Source organism: Diaphorina citri, unplaced genomic scaffold (genome assembly GCF_000475195.1).
Source record: "Diaphorina citri unplaced genomic scaffold, Diaci psyllid genome assembly version 1.1 scaffold247, whole genome shotgun sequence".
Taxonomy (NCBI): domain Eukaryota; kingdom Metazoa; phylum Arthropoda; class Insecta; order Hemiptera; family Psyllidae; genus Diaphorina; species Diaphorina citri.
This window is the reverse complement of record NW_007377684.1, coordinates 13,128-33,515: the sequence shown is the minus strand read 5'-3', so window position 1 is coordinate 33,515 and position 20,388 is coordinate 13,128. Positions and strand designations below refer to the sequence as shown.

Genomic DNA, 20,388 nt, shown 5'->3' with positions numbered 1-20,388 from the left:
TAAGTCAGCAAATCAGGCATGGACCCACTGGAGTAGCTGGTAAGTCAACAAATCAGGCCTGAACCCACTGGAGTAGCAGGTAAGTCAGCACGAGGTAACTCATAGATCTGCAGTTAAGGAGTGTCCAAACATAGTCAATCGACGAAGGTATGGAACAATCACCCAGGAAAGATGAAGAAGTCGAGACAACCATCACCAGAGTACCACAAGACAGTAGGACCAGATTATTTCTTGCCCTGTAAGTAAATATGATTATTTCACAGTTCAATCTGAAAACTGACTGGTTATTTCTACTCAAATTCAGAGTCCAAGAAAACATGCACTGTCTAAATACATAGGTACAAAGTACATCTGAACATAGCATAGCCTAAGCTGACAAATTTCAGTAAGAATTTTTACAGGTCAACCAACCCAGCAAAAGCCCAGCTATCTCCTGTTTTTAATAGATTTTAGATTTTTACTCCCTAGTGCCAGACCCCATCTTATGCCATTCAACGAGTAGCAAAACAAGCTTACAACTTACGTATTTTCTGTCAATATGTATACCTACTGTCTCTTGCTTCCACTATTGACGTTTGTCTGTCTACTAGCTTAATGTATCAAAAACCTTAGTGTATTTTTACTTTTTTAAAAGTATTATTTCAAACTCAATATTATAAGTCCTACAGTGGATTTCACCAATACTTTTTCAGTCCATAGAAGCCTTGTTAAGCTAAAAGCCTGTCGAGTTCCATTGGATTTATAAAGGCTTAACAAGGCTGTTAAGGTGTGTCCAAACATAGTCGATCGACGGCCATCAAATGAGTAGAAACACCTTTAGGGACTAAACTGTAGGTTGGTGAAAGCCACCCTTGGATTTTTATTTTTCGGTACAAATACTCGCGTATCTCTTTACTGATCAAATCGAATATCAAACTCTAGTTGGGCTTTTATTATGTCCTACAGTGGATTTCACCAATACTTTTTCAGTCCATAGAAGCCCTGTTAAGCTAAAAGCCTGTCGAGTTCCATTGGATTTGTAAAGGCTTAACAAGGCTGTTAAGGTGTGTCCAAACATAGTCGATCGACGGCCATCAAATGAGTAGAAACACCTTTAGAGACTAATCTGTAGGTTGGTGAAAGCCACCCTTGGATTTTTATTTTTCGGTACAAATACTCGCTTATCTCTTTACTGATCAAATCGAATATCAAACTAGTTGGGTTAGAGACTAATCTGTAGGTTGGTGAAAGCCACCCTTGGATTTTTATTTTTCGGTACAAATACTCGCTTATCTCTTTACTGATCAAATTGAATATCAAACTCTAGTTGGACTTTGAACCCAGGACATTCAGGTCCTGTGTTCAACTTTTGGACTTGGTACTTAAACGTTTGCAATATTTCTTGTCAAATTATCTTAGAACAAAGCGCTATTACCTCCCGTACAGTATTTTCTTGTTATTTATTGTGTCATTCACACATAGACTTGTGTGTGTTTTAAACATATCAACTCCAGTATTACAATTGTTTTGCGTGTACATATATTTTATATACCTTGTTATATACTTGAAGCTTTTATAAATCCCTCTGTAGATAAGGCTAGTGGTCTGTTCTTGAAAGGGAACTTTGCAAATATTTTGACATCCCCACAACTATCATAACATGATCTTTTTAAAGGGGTTTTCTTAATGAATTTTGCAAAGTATGAAATACAAAGTTCTCTTTCTAAATCAGTCCCCAGATGGCAAATGGGAAATCTGTAGATAAGGCTAGTGGTCTGTTCTTGAAAGGGAACTTTGCAAATATTTTGACATCCCCACAACTATCATAACAATACATGATCTTGATCTTTTTAAAGGGGTTTTCTTAACTGTAGATAAGGCTAGTGGTCTGTTCTTGAAAGGGAACTTTGCAAATATTTTGACATCCCCACAACTATCATAACATGATCTTTTTAAGGGGTTTTCTTAGCTGTAGATAAGGCTAGTGGTCTGTTCTTGAAAGGGAACTTTGCAAATATTTTGACATCCCCACAACTATCATAACAATACATGATCTTTTTAAAGGGGTTTTCTTAATTAATTTTGCAAAGTATGAAATACAAAGTTCTCTTTTTAGATCAGTTTCCAGATGGCAAATGGGAAATCTCCAACGAATCATGCCTGAGGATATGTGGAATAAAGTTCCTCTAAGTACCTTTAACGTCATTCTGGCTTGCCTCAATCTCGATTATTTTCTCCATATTCTAATTCTCTGTTGAAAATGTCTTGTATTATGTTTATTTAGTTGTAGTTTTAACTTTTTATATAAATTATTATTACTTGTCTATTATTCTATTAAAAAATAAAAATATCTATAATTTGTCAATTATTATCATATGCTGTCTTGATCTTTTCATAACCTTCAGCAGAATACTGATTTCATGATGGATTATGCCTTGTAAGCGCTGTCGCGGGTCCGATTCCCGTACGAAGCGGATTTAATTCTAAGGAAGCAAAGATCATTCTCGGAAGGGCAGGCTTTCTCCTATCCTGTCTTCCCTCTTCACTTTCGGGACGATAAGACCTTAGCAGTTACAGTTCCCTCTATCAAACCTCGGAAAAAATCGGTCATTCAGTGCTTCACCCTCGACGCGACTAGCAATCTTAAGGTGTCGGGACGATAAGACCTTAGCAGTTACAGTTCCCTCTATCAAACCTCGGAAAAAATCGGTCATTCAGTGCTTCACCCTCGACGCGACTAACAATCTTAAGGTGTGTCCCGTCCCCACATGGTCGATAGATGTGAACCGACGTCGATTGACGGCCGGTCATGTTTGAACACACCTTTAGCACGATAACAAGATGTTAACCTGAAAATCCTGGAATGTAAAGAACATGAAAAAGAACCAACACAGCTATGTAGGAAAGAAGTGAGCTTGTAACTTCAAAGCATTTGTTATACGGAAATCATTTAATAATTTACAAAATAAAAAACAAAACAATAACACAGTAGTCTGGTCTGATGGGGTTGACAGGACAGTTGTAAGGTAGAGATGGAGGCAGATTGACAGGAGTTGCAAATCACTGAAACAACAAAACAGAGTAGATATAAGTACCAAGGAAAATCTCAAGATGATTGTACCTTAGGAAAAGTTTAAGAACAAGATCGTATCTAAATACAAAATAAAAAACAAAACAATAACACAGTAGTCTGGTCTGATGGGGTTGACAGGACAGTTGTAAGGTAGAGATGGAGGCAGATTGACTGGAGTTGCAAATCACTGAAACAACAAAACAGAGTAGATATAAGTACCAAAGAAAATCTCAAGATGATTGTACCTTAGGAAAAGTTTAAGAACAAGATCGTATCTAAATTTTTTTTTAATTAATTCCAGGTGTCCTAAATACCGAAGACGAGTGAATACCTACATTTCCAATTGGGGGGAGGGTACAAATTATTTTTAAAGCCAACTTGGGCTGCCCAATTAGCTAAAATAAAAACCTAAAGCTCCTTGGTTAACACAAGAATCCCTTAAATATTACTATGGGTACCTCCTAAGGTTTCAATATGTTTCTAATAAAGGGTTTAAAAGGCATAAAAATCAAGAGAGATAGTTAAAATAAAACGACTATTAAGGTTAGTACATTCTGAACACATAATAGACACCAACAATACAAACGGTTAGTTCTGATTTATTGGGGGGAGGGTACAAATTATTTTTAAAGCCAACTTGGGCTGCCCAATTAGCTAAAATAAAAACCTAAAGCTCCTTGGTTAACACAAAAATCCCTTAAATATTACTATGGGTACCTCCTGAGGTTTCAATATGTTTCTAATAAAGGGTTTAAAAGGCATAAAAATCAAGAGGATAGTTAAAATAAAACGACTATTAATCAATGTGATTTCTCAATATTAAGGTTAGTACATTCTGAACACATAATAGACACCAACAATACAAATGGTTAGTTCTGATTTGTGTTAGTCGAGAAAAGTTGGTACAAAATTAAAAAATTGAAAACGGAAAGTCTGAGAAAGAAAAGTATAGCAAGGCTTCAAAAACTACGGTTCAAAATGACTACAAGTACACAATGAAAAGAAAAAAAAAAGTTAAGGACAGGGAGACTATGAACAGAAGACTAAAGAAAAGAGCAAACTATAAAAAATAAGATAAATAAAGTAAGGTTAAATAATTTTAAAATAAGTGCAAACACCATTCTCCAAAATTTTCGAACTAGAAAACCACACTACAAATCAAAAAATTTCAAAATTCTAGAAACACACTGAAAAATCAAAATGGTGGGAAAAAAATCAAACTAGGAAACCACACATTAACAGGTAAAGAAAATTTTCTCATTTGAGAAATGCACGTTTCGGCTGTTATTCAGGGGTAAACTTTGGAAAAAGACCTTCGACCTGAAATCTGCAGTCTTGTTTCGGGGTCCCTCACAGAGGTTCCTTTTGGGATCTTGATAAAAAGTGTTCTTGGACCAAGGTTTGAGAAATGTATGGTTCGACCGGCTCTTTAACACCAAGAAATACGGAAATGCAAGAGTGGGTGTTTCTCAGTACTGTGTTTTACAACAAATTTACTCATCTATTGTACTTCATAACACCCTCTACAGAGTCTACAGTTCTCATTTGTACTTAAACCAATATCGAGTTAAAAGTTAAAATGCACAACAACGTAGCAAACTATAAAAAATAAGATAAATAAAGTAAGGTTAAATAATTTTAAAATAAGTGCAAACACCATTCTCCAAAATTTTCGAACTAGGAAACCAAACTACAAATCAAAAAATTTCAAAATTCTAGAAACACACTGAAAAATCAAAATGGTGGGAAAAAAATCAAACTAAGAAACCACACTACACTCTGCAAATCAAAAATACACAAAACTCCACAATGACACACTATGTAAAATCGAAATAATACAAAAACTCTTATTTAAAATAAAAAAAAAAAAGATCAAACTAAGAAACCACACTACACTCTGCAAATCAAAAATACACAAAACTCCACAATGACACACTATGTAAAATCGAAATAATACAAGAACTCTAATTAAAATAAATAAAAAAAAAACAATATGTACGTTTGTAGTTTGTATGTACGTACTCAATGTGTCCCAGAACTTTTTGGGAGCTTTCTTTTAAGTGGCAGGGTTCTCCTGGAGGAGCTCCTCTGCCAACCACTATTTTTTTTTTTTTTCACTGTGAGTCTTTAACATATTTCACCTTTTATCCCACGTTTTTTAGTGCGGCAAAAACACGAGACTTACGCGAGAATAAAACGCGTGTGAGGAAAAAAAAACCCTCCGTATTGACGTATGACGGCATTGGAATAGAAAACATCACCAGAGTACCACAAGACAGTAGGACCAGATTATTTCTTGCCCTGTAAATAAATACGATTATTTCACTGTTCAATCTGAAAACTAACTGGTTATTTCTACTCAAATTCAGTAACATATTTCACCTTTTATCCCACGTTTTTTAGTGCGGCAAAAACACGAGACTTACGCGAGAATAAAACGCGTGTGAGGAAAAAAAACCCCTCCGTATTGACGTATGACGGCATTGGAATAGAAAAAAAATATAAATGCATCACCAGAGTACCACAAGACAGTAGGACCAGATTATTTCTTGCCCTGTAAATAAATATGATTATTTCACTGTTCAATCTGAAAACTGACTGGTTATTTCTACTCAAATTCAGAGTCCAAGAAAACATGCACTGTCTAAATAGGTACAAAGTACATCTGAACATAGCATAGCCTAAGCTGACAAATTTCAGTAAGAATCTTTACAGGTCAACCAACCCAGCAAAAGCCCAGTTATCTTTCTTCCCATTAAAAATATAGTTGAATGGCAAGTTCCCCTCCATTAATGGTAAGACACAAACCAACCTATTACCCTGTATATTTGCTGAGAAATCTTCAAAATGACTCATGAAAATCAGATAAGAGAATAAAATTTAAATGAAACTGTTGGTATTATTATTCCCAAGCTCTCAATTGTTTCCCTTCCAAACATATTACCAAAGTTTCCTTTTTTTTAAACCCTTTTGGGGGGGGGGGTGTTTTCCCCTGAAATTCAGGACCTGAGAACCCAACTACCTGACCACAATCACATGCACCAAAAGTTCTACTTGTCATTTTACCTTCTTGGCAGCAGCAGCTCCCACTTTGGTTTTCTTGGTTCCGCGCACTTTCTTCATTCTGTTCTTCTTTTCCTTTCGCTGTTTCCTGGTCTGTGTTTTCTTCTCAAAGAGTCCGTGCTGAAATTTGAACAAATAGAAGGTGATTAATATTGGTTTAACTTAATGTAGTGTTCATGTAGAGTACTGATTTCCAGCAGGGGTGTTTTGAGTCTTCCAAGTGTAAAACTCAGAGAAATAACTTTCAAAGATTTATTTATTTATTTATTTTTTTTTTTTACTGATAATAAGTACCTAAAATAAATAAAAAGTTTACTATCTATGAAAGTGAACTTTCTACTGTATTGTACACTTTTCCTTTCGCTGTTTCCTGGTCTGTGTTTTCTTCTCAAAGAGTCCGTGCTGAAATTTGAACAAATAGAAGGTGATTAATATTGGTGTTTAACTTAATGTAGTGTTCATGTAGAGTACTGATTTCCAGCAGAGGTGTTTTGAGTATTCCAAGTGTAAAACTCGGAGAAATAACTTTCAAAGATTTTTTTTTTTTTACTGATAATAAGTACCTAAATAAAAAGTTTACTATCTATGAAAGTGAACTTTCTAACTGCTGGGGTAAAGGGACTTTTTAGTCTCATTCGAGCAGGATAAACAAGGTATATTCTATTCTATTCTATTCTACATCTAATAGACTAGATACAATATGAAGATACCAGTCTGAACCTTTACAATGATATGATGTACCTAATCACTTTCTACATCTAATAGACTAGATACAATATGAAGATACCAGTCTGAACCTTTACAATGATATGATGTACCTAATCAAGAAAAAAAAAAAAGAGTTATCTTCATTTTCAAAAAGGCTTCAATTTTAGATGTGTGAAAGGGAACGAGGTGAACATTCCACAGTGAAATCCAGAACTGTTCACTCAGAGAATCTTACACCATTTGATGTAGGAAGACAAGGCAAGTACTTTGGACATTGAGAGAGACCAACACACATTCCTGTTCAAAATAATTGGTGGAATTTCAATTTTGTCTTCCAAAGGGTCTGAAAATAACATGTCCCTGACATACCTTACTACTGATGTTTTCTTTTTTCATCTTAGATGTCAGAGTGTCAAATAAAATATGTTAATAAATAACAAGGTTTTAAAGGGAAAAACTATACCAATTGTAACCTAACTCAATAAATCTTGTAGAACACATTATTGATTATTTCAGTGGCCTGTGAGATTTGTCTTACTCTTACATAAGCTTGCATATGAAAAACAAATATGATCAAACACCAACTCTGAATGGTCAATTTTATGTTCTGCTTCTTGGCAAGATGTAATACCTATAGTAGCAATGATCAACACCAGTAGAGATTTTGTACTCACCCTTTGCAGTCTGTATTTGGGTTCAAATTTCTTAGCAAGGTCTATTGAGTCATAGATGAGTGCAAAACCTGTAGACTTGCCACCACCAAAGTTTGTCTGGAAGCCGAAAGCAAAGATGTTTTCTGGCTTGGACTTGAACATTTTGGAGAGCTTTTCCCGGATGTCGGTTTTCTTGACTGAGGGTTTACCAGGGTGTAGTACATCCACCACCTAAAAAAATTCAAATCTTGCATTATAAAATCAACATCCATTCACTCATTCACAGTTCACATTTCATATTCACACACTGATTGCTCTATCTCCTGAACCACAACTCCTAGGAAGCTGAAATTTGGTAGGAATATTCCGTTCACATTTCATATTCACACACTGATTGCTCTATCTCCTGAACCACAACTCCTAGGAAGCTGAAATTTGGTAGGAATATTCCTTTAAAGGTCTAGGTATGCAATTTAATGGTCTAGGTATGCAATAAGAAAGGATTTTGCAAAAATCTAAACCAATCCTGGGATATGATCAATTTTTGGTTAACTCCTAGGAAGCTGAAATTTGGTAGGAATATTCCTTTAATGGTCTAGGTGTGCAATAAGAAAGGATTTTGCAAAAATCTAAACCAATTCTGAGATATGATCAATTTTTGGTTGCAAAAATCTCCATAAGAAATACACAGAGTGCAGAAACTGCGGGAGAGAGATGTTCCACTCTCGACCAACATTTTGAGTTTCATTTATGTTTTTAGTTTGATAACTATGCAGCTAATAGGGAGCGTGCAGTGCAACCGTATTTTTTATTATTTTATGTTTTTAGTTTGATAACTATGCAGCTAATAGGGAGCGCGCAGCGCGACCGTATTTTTCATTATTTTCTACAAGTTTGGCCATGCCTTGGGATGAACTAGCGGGATTCTGGAGCAAAGCAACGGAATTCAGCTAGTATTATATAAGTTTGATGAAAGAGAGTACCCAGCATAGGGCAATGGGTACAGAACAGATGTGGAAAGATGATTTTACTGTTTTTAACATACCTAGACAGGTTCATGAAAATTTCCTGGAGCTGAAATTTGAGTATTAAATTTTCAAATAAAACTTGAACATTTTGGAGAGCTTTTCCCGGATGTCGGTTTTCTTGACTGAGGGTTTACCAGGGTGTAGTACATCCACCACCTGAAAAAATTCAAATCTTACATTATAAAATCAAGATCCATTCACATTTCACAGTTCACATTTCATATTCACACACTGATTGCTCTATCTTCCTAGGAAGCTGAAATTTGGTAGGAATATTCCTTTAATGGTCTAGGTGTGCAATAAGAAAGGATTTTGCAAAAATCTAAACCAATCCTGAGATATGATCAATTTTTGGTTGCTAAAATCTGTGAGTACACAGAGTGCAGAGACTGCGGGAGAGAAATGTTTCACTCTCGACCAATATTTTGAGTTTCATTTATGTTTTTAGTTTGATAACTATGCAGCTAATAGGGAGTGCACAGCGCGACCGTATTTTTTATGATTTTCTACAAGTTTGGCCATGCCTCGGGATGAACTAGCGGGATTCTGGAGCAAAGCGACGGAATTCAGCTAGTATTATATAAGTTTGACGAAAGAGAATACCCAGCATAGGGCAATGGGTACAGATGTGGAAAGAGGATTTTACTGTTTTTAACATACCTAGACAGGTTCATGAAAATTTCCTGCAGCTGAAATTTGAGTATTAAATTTTCAAATAAATACCCATTTATGTTTTTAGTTCGACAACTATGTAGCTAATAGGGAGCGCGCAGCGCGACTGTATTTTTTATTATTTTCTACAAGTTTGGCCATGCCTTGGGATGAACTAGCGGGATTCTGGAGCAAAGCGACGGAATTCAGCTAGTATTGTATAAGTTTGATGAAAGAGAGTACCCAGCATAGGGCAATGGGTACAGATGTGGAAAGAGGATTTTACTGTTTTTAACATACCTAGAAAGGTTCATGAAAATTTCCTGGGGCTGAAATTTGAGTATTAAATTTTCAAATAACTAAATGACTAAAACCTTACCATTTGTTTACGACCCAACAGTCTGTTTGTCATGTACTTCCTTGTCTTTATAGTGACCGTGCTGGCACTCTGAAACAAGATTAGATAAGGATTAAAAATGAGTATGTGTACCAAAAACCCTCTTTTAAAAACGAATGAGTGAATGCTGATAACTGGTAATCTTATAGCTGGGGACTACTATCACGTTATGAGCAGTAGGTACCTCCTTGGTTACCTCTTGAAAACTATGCCTGTGTCCTTTTGTATCCATTGAAAACTATGCCTGTGTCCTTTTGTATCCATTGAAAACTATGCCTGTGTCCTTTTGTATCCATTTCACTGGCCTGAAAGCCAGTCTTCGGATATCCAAAATAACATGACTTGGTCTATTACCAGCACAGTCTTCATAACTTAAACCTATAGGTCATATTCTTATTATGTCCTACAGTGGATTTCACCAATACTTTTTCAGTCCATAGAAGCCCTGTTAAGCTAAAAGCCTGTCGAGTTCCATTGGATTTATAAAGGCCTAACAAGGCTGTTAAGGTGTGTCCAAACATAGTCGATCGACGGCCATCAAATGAGTAGAAACACCTTTAGACTCTAATCTGTAGTGAATGCTGATAACTGGTAATCTTATAGCTGGGGACTACTATCACGTTATGAGCAGTAGGTACCTTCTTGGTTACCTCTTGAAAACTATGCCTGTGTCCTTTTGTATCCATATCAAACTTCCATTTCACTGGCCTGAAAGCCAGTCTTCGGATATCCAAAATAACATGACTTGGTCTATTACCAGCAGTCTTCATAACTTAAATGTAGGTTGGTGAAAGCCACCCTTGGATTTTTATTTTTCGGTACAAATACTCGCTTATCTCTTTACTGATCAAATCGAATATCAAACTCTAGTTGGACTTTGAACCCAGGACATTCAGGTCCTGTGTTCAACTTTTGGACTTGGTACTTAAACATTTGCAATATTTCTTGTCAAATTATCTTAGATCAAAGCGCTATTACCTCCCGTACAGTATTTTCTTGTTATTTATTGTGTCATTCACACATAGACTAAAGTCTTTGTTTTGAATAAAGTATTGATAAAAATGGAGCAGTTGCAAATGGGTAAAAATTATAAATAAATGGTTGATCCCTATGTAAGTAAAAAGTTAGGAAAAATCCAAATCTGAGGTCAAAACTCCGAAAAAAATAACTGTAAAAGGTCGAAAATTCAATTTTTATTTTCCGTTCTAATGAAATAGTTCAAATATGTGTGACGTCAGACTTTACACAGTTGTTTTTTTCATCTGTTAGGTAGCACCACTATGCAAGCGTGCTAGCAGAGGAGCAGAAAGAACTGCACAGAAACACATGTGCACAAACACATTAATGCATTGCCTGCAAGGGAGCTTTGCTCGGGACAACATTTGATGTGACATCTTTGCCTACGGGAGCATATGCCGTGACATCAAAGTTCACAATTTACCACTATTTTTTAAATCAATTTATCTCAGGATCTAGAAGTCGTAGAAGAAAAAGAAAAATTCCACGCCATGTTGCCAGCTTTGATTCCTGTTGGTGGGGGGAAATGAACAAATTAGCATCAGTTTAGTTGTTTAAAGTCCAAAGTAATAACTCATATCACGTTGCCTACGACAGTGTAGAGTGTAGACACACGAAAGAAGTACCTATTGTAGACTTTATTTCTTTCTTTCCCTCCCTCCTTCTATCTTCTTTTCGATATTTCAAGCAGCCCCTCACGTGGCTAAATGTACCCTAAAACAGCAGCACGATTTGATCCAAGCCATTACCTACCTACAATATTACTTCTCATCTCTGGAACTAGTGTATTCAACGTCCCGACCTATAATATATAAGTATAAGTAGTGCTTTATTTAGACTGTCAGCTTAGAACAAGTTGTTCCATTGTACGAACAGATTACTAGTGTATTCAACGTCCCGACCTATAATATATAAGTATAAGTAGTGCTTTATTTAGACTGTCAGCTTAGAACAAGTTGTTCCATTGTTTACGTACGAACAGATTATACAGGGTGTCCCGCGAACGACTGTACAACGCTTAAGGGTTGATGCAGGACCTAAAGGGCTACCAGAAAAAGCTATCTGGACAGATCCGATTTTCAACAGGGGCGGAGTTATGAAGGATTTTCTGTTTTTCAACATTTTTCATACCTTGACCCCCTAAAACGCCTTTATCTCTTGAACCAATAAAGATAATAAAAAATTGATTGCACCATTGAAAAGATTACAAAATTTTCTAAAAGATAAGATATTTTCTGTTTTTCAACATTTTTCATACCTTGACCCCCTAAAACGCCTTTATCTCTTGAACCAATAAAGATAATAAAAAATTGATTGCATCATTGAAAAGAACACAAAATTTGCTAAAAGATAAGATACCCTGTTTTGGTAAAACCTTATTAGTTCTAAAAATAAATATTTTGGGTCTAAAATCGACCAAGTTTAACCAAAAGCTTTTGCAGTCGGTCATAGGAAGAGATTGAAAATATTAGTTCTAAAAATAAATATTTTGGGTCTAAAATCGACCAAGTTTAACCAAAAGCTTTTGTAGTCGGTCATAGGAAGAGATTGAAAGTTGAAAGTGAAACCTTACCAGCCAGGAGTTCATTTTTGATGGTGGCATCATTTTGATGTTCAGGCAGTTTCAGACAGAACCTCAGCTTTGCCAACTTCATGTAGGGTGGAGTCACACCTTCAGCTTCCATCCTGACCTAAAACAGCAACACATCCAAGGCTTAAATAAAATAATTGCAAAGCTTCATTTCAAAACCATTACAAAGGTGACTATTAAGATACCTAACACACTACCTGCTTTATTGGGACTGAAAAGTCCATTTACTCTAGCATCAGTAATTCAGAAGCAGGATAACCCTGGAATTGAACGTAAACCCTCCTGTTTACCAGATAAGTGTACATGAAGTGAGGTTTAGGTCTATCACTTTTTTTAATGTCTTTGATCATCAACCCTTACACTCCCACATTTCTAGCCCGTCCTTCCATTATTATTACGATAGTAATAAAAAAGGTATAGTGGACGGGCTATTGTATTCGCTTCAGTGTCGTCTGTCCCCATAGAAGGACATAATAATAATAGTGCTTATTTATACTGCTCGCATAGGACTGAAAAGTCCCTTTACTCCAGCAGTAGGCTACTACTATTATTGTGGTCAAATTCTCAATTTATATTGAGGATAAAATTCCATACCTCGGCTGGGATTGAACCCACGCCCTCCTGCATATGTTTACCAGGCGAGCGCCTTGACCACTACACCACCGAGGCAGGTACAAACCTGGTCGGCCTATATATCAAAAAGGTCTTTTTACCAGGAACACGAAAGTGGTGGTGCAAATTTTGTCCAGAAAACCATAAAGCCGAAAAACCATATATCAAACAAAGGTCTTTTTACCAGGAACACGAAAGTGGTGGTGCAAATTTTGTCCAGAAAACCATAAAGCCGAAAAACCAGAAAAACTGATTTTTGGGGGATTTTTTCATATTTTCTCACACAAATGAGCTCTGATCCTCTGATCTTGAAATTTGTCGCGACAACCTATGAACTCAAAGCAGAGAATTTTCCACATTTTCTCACACAAATGAGCTCTGATCTTGAAATTTGTCGCGACGACCTATGAACTCAAAGCGAGAAAGTTTCTTCACATTTTCTCACACAAATGAGCTCTGATCTCGAAATTTGTCGCGACGACCTATGAACTCAAAGCGAGAAAGTTTTAGATAAACACTTCAGTCGATAATTTAAGACCGGTTTTAGCGTCACCTGTGTTAAGCTACGCCGAGAAAAGCCAATAAATGGATGAGTGACTTAAACATTATATTGGGAATAAAGCGAGAATGGGCTCTAGTCTTGATTTTAAATCATTACATGAAGTAAAATCAAATCAAGAATAATAATAAACTGAATATTAAACAAATTAGGTAGGTACATAGGTACCTACTGATTTTCTCTAATCACGATCGAATAAACTACGGGCTAAAAAATTCCGGAAAGTTTTAGATAACACTTCAGTCGATAATTTAAGACCGGTTTTAGCGTCACCTGTGTTAAGCTACGCCGAGAAAAGCCAATAAATGAATGGATGAGTGACTTAAACATTATATTGGGAATAAAGCGAGAATGGGCTCTAGTCTTGATTTTAAATCATTACATGAAGTAAAATCAAATCAAGAATAATAATAAACTGAATATTAAACAAATTAGGTAGGTACATAGGTACCTACTGATTTTCTCTAATCACGATCGAATAAACTACGGGCTAAAAAATTCCCGGAGGGACAGGCCCAGCTTGTTATATATAAAGAAAGTAAAAAGAGAACGGGAAGAAACAGGATTGCATATGTTTTTACATATTATTTTATAAATTACACTCAATTACACTCAATTTTTACTTTCTATTACTACAGTATAGCGAGCTATACTAGTAATGAAAGAATTGCAATCGGTCCAAATTTTCAAAATCGGGAAATGGTTGGAAATATCCGTTTTGGGATCCCCTGATGTCAAAAAAGTTATTTTATGGTCTGTACGTTACGTACTACAGGTTTAAATGGGAAAAAGTAGAAAGTTGTGAACAAAATATCTCAAGAACGATTTGTCATAGAGAAATGAAATTTGGTATGCTATCCCGGTATGGTCCAAGGACGCGACTGTAACGAACAAGGGGAAGTGAGAAAAATGAAAAATAATAATAAAATAGGGTATACAAATTAGAATAAACAGGAGAGGAATGAAGATTTACAAATACGACATTCTAGATCCGCTCGAGATAAATCGATTTGAAAAATACCGCTAAATCTTGAACTCTGACGTCACGGCATACGCTCCCATACACGACTTATTCTAGATCCGCTCGAGATAAATCGATTTGAAAAATACCGCTAAATCTTGAACTCTGACGTCACGGCATACGCTCCCGTAAACAATGACGTCAGATCAAATGTCCCGAGCAAAGCTCCCTCGCAGGCAACACATACCTAAATGTGTTTGATACGTTTCTGCGCATTTCTTTCTGCTCCTCTGCATACTGGCGCTACCTAGCGGACGAAAAAGACAACTGCCTGAAGTCTGACGTCACACATCTTTGAAGTCTTTCATTTGAACGGAAAATAAAAATTGAATTTTCGATCTTTTACAGTTATCACAATGACGTCAGATCAAATGTCCCGAGCAAAGCTCCCTCGCAGGCAACACATACCTAAATGTGTTTGATACGTTTCTGCGCATTTCGTCACACATCTTTGAAGTCTTTCATTTGAACGGAAAATAAAAATTGAATTTTCGATCTTTTACAGTTATTTTTTTGGAGTTTTGACCTTAGATTTGGATTTTTCACAACTTTTTACATAGGAATCGACCATTTATTAATAATTTTTAACCCTTGGCAACTGCTCCATTTCCTGTTTATTAACATCAGGTAAAGAAAATTTTCTCATTTGAGAAATGCACGTTTCGGCTGTTATTCAGGGGTAAACTTTGGAAAAAGATCTTCGACCTGAAAACTGCAGTCTTGTTTCGGGGTCCCTCACAGAGGTTCCTTTTGGGATCTCGATAAAAAGTGTTCTTGGACCAAGGTTTGAGAAATGTATGGTTCGACCGGCTCTTTAACACCAAACTTTTGAAGAAATACGGAAATGCAAGAGTGGGTGTTTCTCAGTACTGTGTTTTACAACAAATTTACTCATCTATTGTACTTCATAACACCCTCTACAGAGTCTACAGTTCTCATTTGTACTTAAACCAATATCGAGTTGAAAGTTAAAATGCACAACAACGTTTTTATTCAACTTATCAGATGGAAATGACAGTTTTGTACAAAGTACATCTGAACATAGCATAGCCTAAGCTGACAAATTTCAGTAAGAATCTTTACAGGTCAACCAACCCTGCAAAAGCCCAGTTATCTTTCTCGTATTGTATCCATAGCAACTAAAAAACAATCGAAACTGGTCGATAGCAAATGAACGCGATTAGTATCCAAATGTTACAGTTATTTTTTTGGAGTTTTGACCTTAGATTTGGATTTTTCACAACTTTTTACATAGGAATCGACCATTTATTAATAATTTTTACCCCTTTGCAACTGCTCCATTTCCTGTTTATTAACAGGTAAAGAAAATTTTCTCATTTGAGAAATGCACTTTTCGGCTGTTATTCAGGGGTGCTGGCACTCTGAAACAAGATTAGATAAGGATTAAAAATGAGTATGTGTACCAAAAACCCTCTTTTAAAAACGAATGAGTGAATGCCGATAACTGGTAATCTTATAGCTGGGGACTACTATCACGTTATGAGCAGTAGGTACCTTCTTGGTTACCTCTTGAAAACTATGCCTGTGTCCTTTTGTATCCAGTGTCTTTTTGTATCCATTGAAACCTATGCCCGTGTCCTTTTGTATCCATTGAAAACTATGCCTGTGTCCTTTTGTATCCATTTCACTGGCCTGAAAGCCAGTCTTCGGATATCCAAAATAACATGACTTGGTCTATTACCAGCAGTCTTCATAACTTAACCTATAGGTCATATTCTTAGGTAGGTCCCTACTTATTGCATTTTTAGCAGTTGTTTAGATAACTTAAACCTATAGGTCATATTCTTAGGTAGGTACCTACTTATTGCATTTTTAGCAGTTGTTTACCGACAGTGGTAACTTTCCCTCCGAAATAGATATCATTTAGGGAGGAACTACAAATGGCCAACAGAATGAATATGAGTAGATCTATGAGAGATAATCTGAATTTACCTAATACTATTACAAATACTGTCTATGTAAGCCATGGAAGATGGATTTTGAATCTAACCTAAAATAAAGTACATAACTTTTACGTGAATCATGTATTCTGCGATACAGTACATAGTCTTGGGAAGTTAAACCTGTAACCCCCTGGACATTTCATTCAAGGATTTTTAAGATAATTTAGGATAAAACTTACCATTTTGAAAAGATTTCCTTCGAATTCTCTCTCAAAAATTTCACTCCTCCGGATGAAAAGTTTTGTTTTTGTTAATTTGTTTACGTTTTGAGATTTTGAGAAGTGTCCATGTCCAGTGTTGCCAACCTCTGTAACCCCCTGGACATTTCATTCAAGGATTTAGAAGATAATTTAGGATAAAACTTACCATTTTGAAAAGATTTCCTTCGAATTCTTTGATTCTTTCTCAAAAATTTCACTCCTCCGGATGAAAACTTGAAAAGTTAAAGTTTTGTTTTTGTTTACGTTTTGAGATTTTGAGAAGTGTCCATGTCCAGTGTTGCCAACTTGGACCATTTTACACGCACGAAAAAAATCCCTCCATAACTATTAAAAATTCCCTTCAGAGAAAAGGAAAATTCCATTTTTCTTCATTTTTTCTGCTCTTTGACTTAGAAACATCACCCACGTAAGCGCAACTGTTCTATTGACAAATCCGTTCAAGAGTACGTGACGTCAGAGTTCAAGATTTAGCGGTATTTTTCAAATCGATTTATCTCGAGCGGATCTAGAAGTCGTAGAAGAAAAAGGAAAATTCCATTTTTCTTCATTTTTTCTGCTCTTTGACTTAGAAACATCACCCACGTAAGCGCAACTGTTCTATTGACAAATCTGTTCGAGAGTGAAGTCTATAGTTATCACGGAACAATGTGAAAAATTGTCAACTTGAACCTCGCTTCGTTCGTTCTTACCCCTTCAAAAAAGTCATGATGCAACAGACAGGGAGGGAAAAAAAACTCTGAAGGGAATTTTTAATAGTTATGGAGGGATTTTTTTCGTGAATGTAAAATGGTCGAAGCTGGCAACACTGGACATGGACACTTCTCAAAACGTAAACAAAAACAAAACTTTTCATTTCATTTTCATCCGGAGGAGTGAAATTTTGAGAAAGAATTCGAAGGAAATCTTTTCAAAATGGTAAGTTTTATCCCAGGATTCGAATGTAGGCACCACGTCGACAAACAGTTCTGCAGCGCGACAATATTGACGTATGGCAAGACAGTAGACACCCTCGTACGCCTTCAGTTTGTTACGGGCAGACCAGTCACCACCACTGATACCTGCAAATATCAACAGAGAAATTAACGAGATATTCTATTCTTGTTGACGTAGGAAATTTCATATGTATAAAAATTGTTGACCATTTAGGGTCGAATGCACAGTCGTACCTTAATGATTAGGGATTCCTTTAAGTGCTTTCCTAAAATTCATGTGCATAGTGGATCCTAAACTCTTCCTAGAAGTTCCTAATTACGCAAGCTAAATCTGTATTTCCGACTTTCTTTTACATTTTAATTTTTTCCTAAAATTCATGTGCATAGTGGATCCTAAACTCTTCCTAGAAGTTCCTAATTACGCAAGCGCAATCTGTATTTCCGACTTTCTTATACATTTTAATTTCAATACACTGACGTGCAGATAACGTGAAAATGAAAACTGTCCTAAATTTTTTGCATTCGAGTGTATACTCGAAAAATTGTTGACCATTTAGGGTCGAATGCACAGTCGTACCTTAATGATTAGGGATTCCTTTAAGTGCTTTCCTAAAATTCATGTGCAATTGTATATTGTATCCATAGCAACTAAAAAACAATCGAAACTGGTCGATAGCAAATGAACGCGATTAGTATCCAAATGGAAGAGAAGAAATAAGAAAATATAGAAATTATTTTTTCATTTCTGAGCTGTCAATGTGAATCTGACCAAGTGAACAATGTAATTTTAATTTTTCTCTACTTGAACATTTTGGAGAGCTTTTCCCGGATGTCGGTTTTCTTGACTGAGGGTTTACCAGGGTGTAGTACATCCACCACCTGAAAAAAATTCAAATCTTACATTATAAAATCAAGATCCATTCACATTTCACATTTCATATTCACACACTGATTGCTTAAATATAGAAATTATTTTTTCATTTCTGAGCTGTCAATGTGAATCTGACCAAGTGAACAATGTAATTTTAATTTTTCTCTTATTTTTTTCTTAATTAATTGATCATAAAATGAAGTTGTTAGTAACAGGAAAACCTTTTTTGAACAAATTGATAGGTGAAAAATCGAAAGTGGCCTATGACAAACAGGCGCCATTAGTATTAAAGCAGAAGAAAATAAACAACATAGGAAAATGGATACCTTAAGGAAATAGGAAACCTTCATCATTTAGGAACAACTGTGCATTCAGCCCTTAATCTTTTTGGATTTTATAAAATAAATAGTGTTAGTTTAATAATAAACGTAAAACTTTGCAGAACACTCCAAAGAGCCAGAACAACATTTTCGAACTCGTACTCACCTTCAATGAGTTCTGTTGCTTTCTCAATGGCCGCTGTCATCGCTTGGATGTCACACCCATGGAAGTACGCTATCCGGAACAGCGTGAACACAGCATCAATGCGGTGACTCTTCGGGTTGGTTTTGTCTGCAAACTTGGAGTCCGCCAACTTGAACGCTTCGGCCCGGTCTCCAATGGAACACAGATAGTCGAGCTTGGCCTGCCATATCCCACTCACTTGATCTTCCTCGTCCATCATGTTCTTCTCGTGTTCCAAGTCCAGCTCTTTCAGTCTCTTCTCGTTGGCGTCTTTCATTTCCGTGTAGAACTTCTCGTCCATCTTCCAGCCGAACTCCTCACACACTTCCTTGTAGTAGGGAGCCATGTTGCCAGCTTTGAAAAAATATTCACAGTTTTTCAAAGTAAAAAAATAAATGTACATAATAAATCCTATCTAAAAATCGATGACTCGTGCCAATTTCTTGAGTCTATTCAAGAAGATATCTCCTCTCTTGACCGTTGTCTGATAGAGAATGCCGCGGTCCAAGCTTGCCTCCGGTGCCTCGGATCGGCAGTCTCCCTTCTCGCTGATGTGACTTGTGGTCACCACATTACCAGCCACCGAGTCTATCTTACACTGAAGCCGCCCTGCCGCTGCAAACCTCGCTACTTCCTTCTCAATAAACTCCACACTCACGCCGAAACATTGAGCCATGTATTTCAAACTGAGGGATCTGTACGCTTGCAGGATCTGCTTGTAAGCACGGAGCCTCATCTCTTGCACATAATGTCTGTAGTGAGGGTTAAGCAGAGGGTCGCGCTTCATATCTTGTTCGACAGCGGCCAAACACTTGAGAAACTCAAAGTAATGTCCGTCATACAGAGATACAAAGTACTCCCGCAGGTCCCTGTATTGGGAGTGTAATGCTTGTGCCATGACACCGTGGTGCATAAGCTTCTTGCGTAGGTTATAGCGAGGAAGTGCTATCATACAGGCTAGCACAGTGTAGCGGATAATGGTACCAAACTCTGCAAGCTCATAGGATTCGAATGTAGGCACCACGTCGACAAACAGTTCTGCAGCGCGACAATATTGACGTATGGCAAGACAGTAGACACCCTCGTACGCTTTCAGTTTGTTACGGGCAGACCAGTCACCACCACTGATACCTGCAAATATGAACAGAGAAATTAACGAGGTATTCTATTCTTGTTGACTTAGGAAATTTCATATGTATAAAAATTGTTGACCATTTAGGGTCGAATGCACAGTCGTACCTTAATGATTAGGGATTCCTTTAAGTGCTTTCCTAAAATTCATGTGCATAGTGGATCCTAAACTCTTCCTAGAAGTTCCTAATTACGCAAGCGCAATCTGTATTTCCGACTTTCTTTTACATTTTAATTTCAATACACTGACGTGCAGATAACGTGGAACAGATTGACTTTGAAATGGCTGTAAGAGTATTCAATGAAAATGAAAACTGTCCTAAATTTTTTGCATTCGAGCATTACATGGACGGGGAGTATTTTAAGAAAATTCTTGGTCGAAAATTGGCCGCCGTAGGCGGTCGATTTTGGAC

General features: G+C 36.5%; 2 protein-coding genes, 1 long non-coding RNA gene and 1 pseudogene across 8 annotated transcripts; 1 reads left to right on the top strand and 3 right to left on the bottom strand.

Annotated features, from left to right (window-relative positions):
- Positions 1–162: 162 nt before the first annotated feature.
- On the bottom strand, positions 163–16,818 carry LOC103506570 (40S ribosomal protein S24). Of its 6 annotated transcripts, none has more exons than XM_026821603.1 (5): positions 16,496–16,618; positions 9,535–9,603; positions 7,498–7,707; positions 6,119–6,235; positions 163–236 (listed from the first exon to the last, which is right to left on the bottom strand). In XM_026821603.1, the coding sequence occupies exons 1-5, from the start codon at positions 16,496–16,498 to the stop codon at positions 225–227; spliced, it is 411 nt and encodes a 136-aa protein (XP_026677404.1). In that variant the 5' UTR covers positions 16,499–16,618; the 3' UTR covers positions 163–224. The 6 variants fall into 6 exon arrangements, with proteins under 6 accessions (XP_026677404.1, XP_026677407.1, XP_026677406.1 ...); XM_026821606.1 differs by lacking the exons at positions 163–236; positions 16,496–16,618 and adding exons at positions 2,877–3,042; positions 16,683–16,814; XM_026821605.1 differs by lacking the exon at positions 163–236 and adding an exon at positions 2,877–3,042.
- Positions 945–1,493, top strand: LOC113466312. Its single transcript, XR_003390750.1, has 2 exons — positions 945–1,111; positions 1,220–1,493. It is a non-coding gene; the product is annotated as an uncharacterized LOC113466312 (long non-coding RNA).
- LOC103506575 (26S proteasome non-ATPase regulatory subunit 6-like) lies at positions 5,149–20,317 on the bottom strand. The gene is made up of 4 exons (XM_026821601.1): positions 20,222–20,317; positions 19,205–20,009; positions 5,550–5,559; positions 5,149–5,307 (listed from the first exon to the last, which is right to left on the bottom strand). Exons 1-2 carry the CDS (start codon positions 20,315–20,317, stop codon positions 19,260–19,262), a joined length of 846 nt encoding a protein of 281 aa, XP_026677402.1. The 3' UTR covers positions 5,149–5,307; positions 5,550–5,559; positions 19,205–19,259.
- LOC103506576 lies at positions 17,387–19,202 on the bottom strand (annotated as a pseudogene).
- Positions 20,318–20,388: the final 71 nt, after the last annotated feature.

Excerpts from the sequence above, each read along its gene's own strand:
- LOC103506570 (XM_026821604.1), bottom strand. Across the intron at positions 7,708-9,534 it reads TGTTGGGTCGTAAACAAATG|GTGGTGGATGTACTACACCC; the intron begins GTAAGGTTTTAG and ends GAATTTTTTTAG. Across the intron at positions 6,236-7,497 it reads CCAAATACAGACTGCAAAGG|CACGGACTCTTTGAGAAGAA; the intron begins GTGAGTACAAAA and ends TTCAAATTTCAG.
- LOC103506575 (XM_026821601.1), bottom strand. The coding sequence starts at position 20,317 with ATGCTCGAATGCAAAAAATTTAGGACAGTTTTCATTTTCATTGAATAC. Across the intron at positions 20,010-20,221 it reads TCCACGTTATCTGCACGTCA|AATACCTCGTTAATTTCTCT; the intron begins GTGTATTGAAAT and ends CAACAAGAATAG.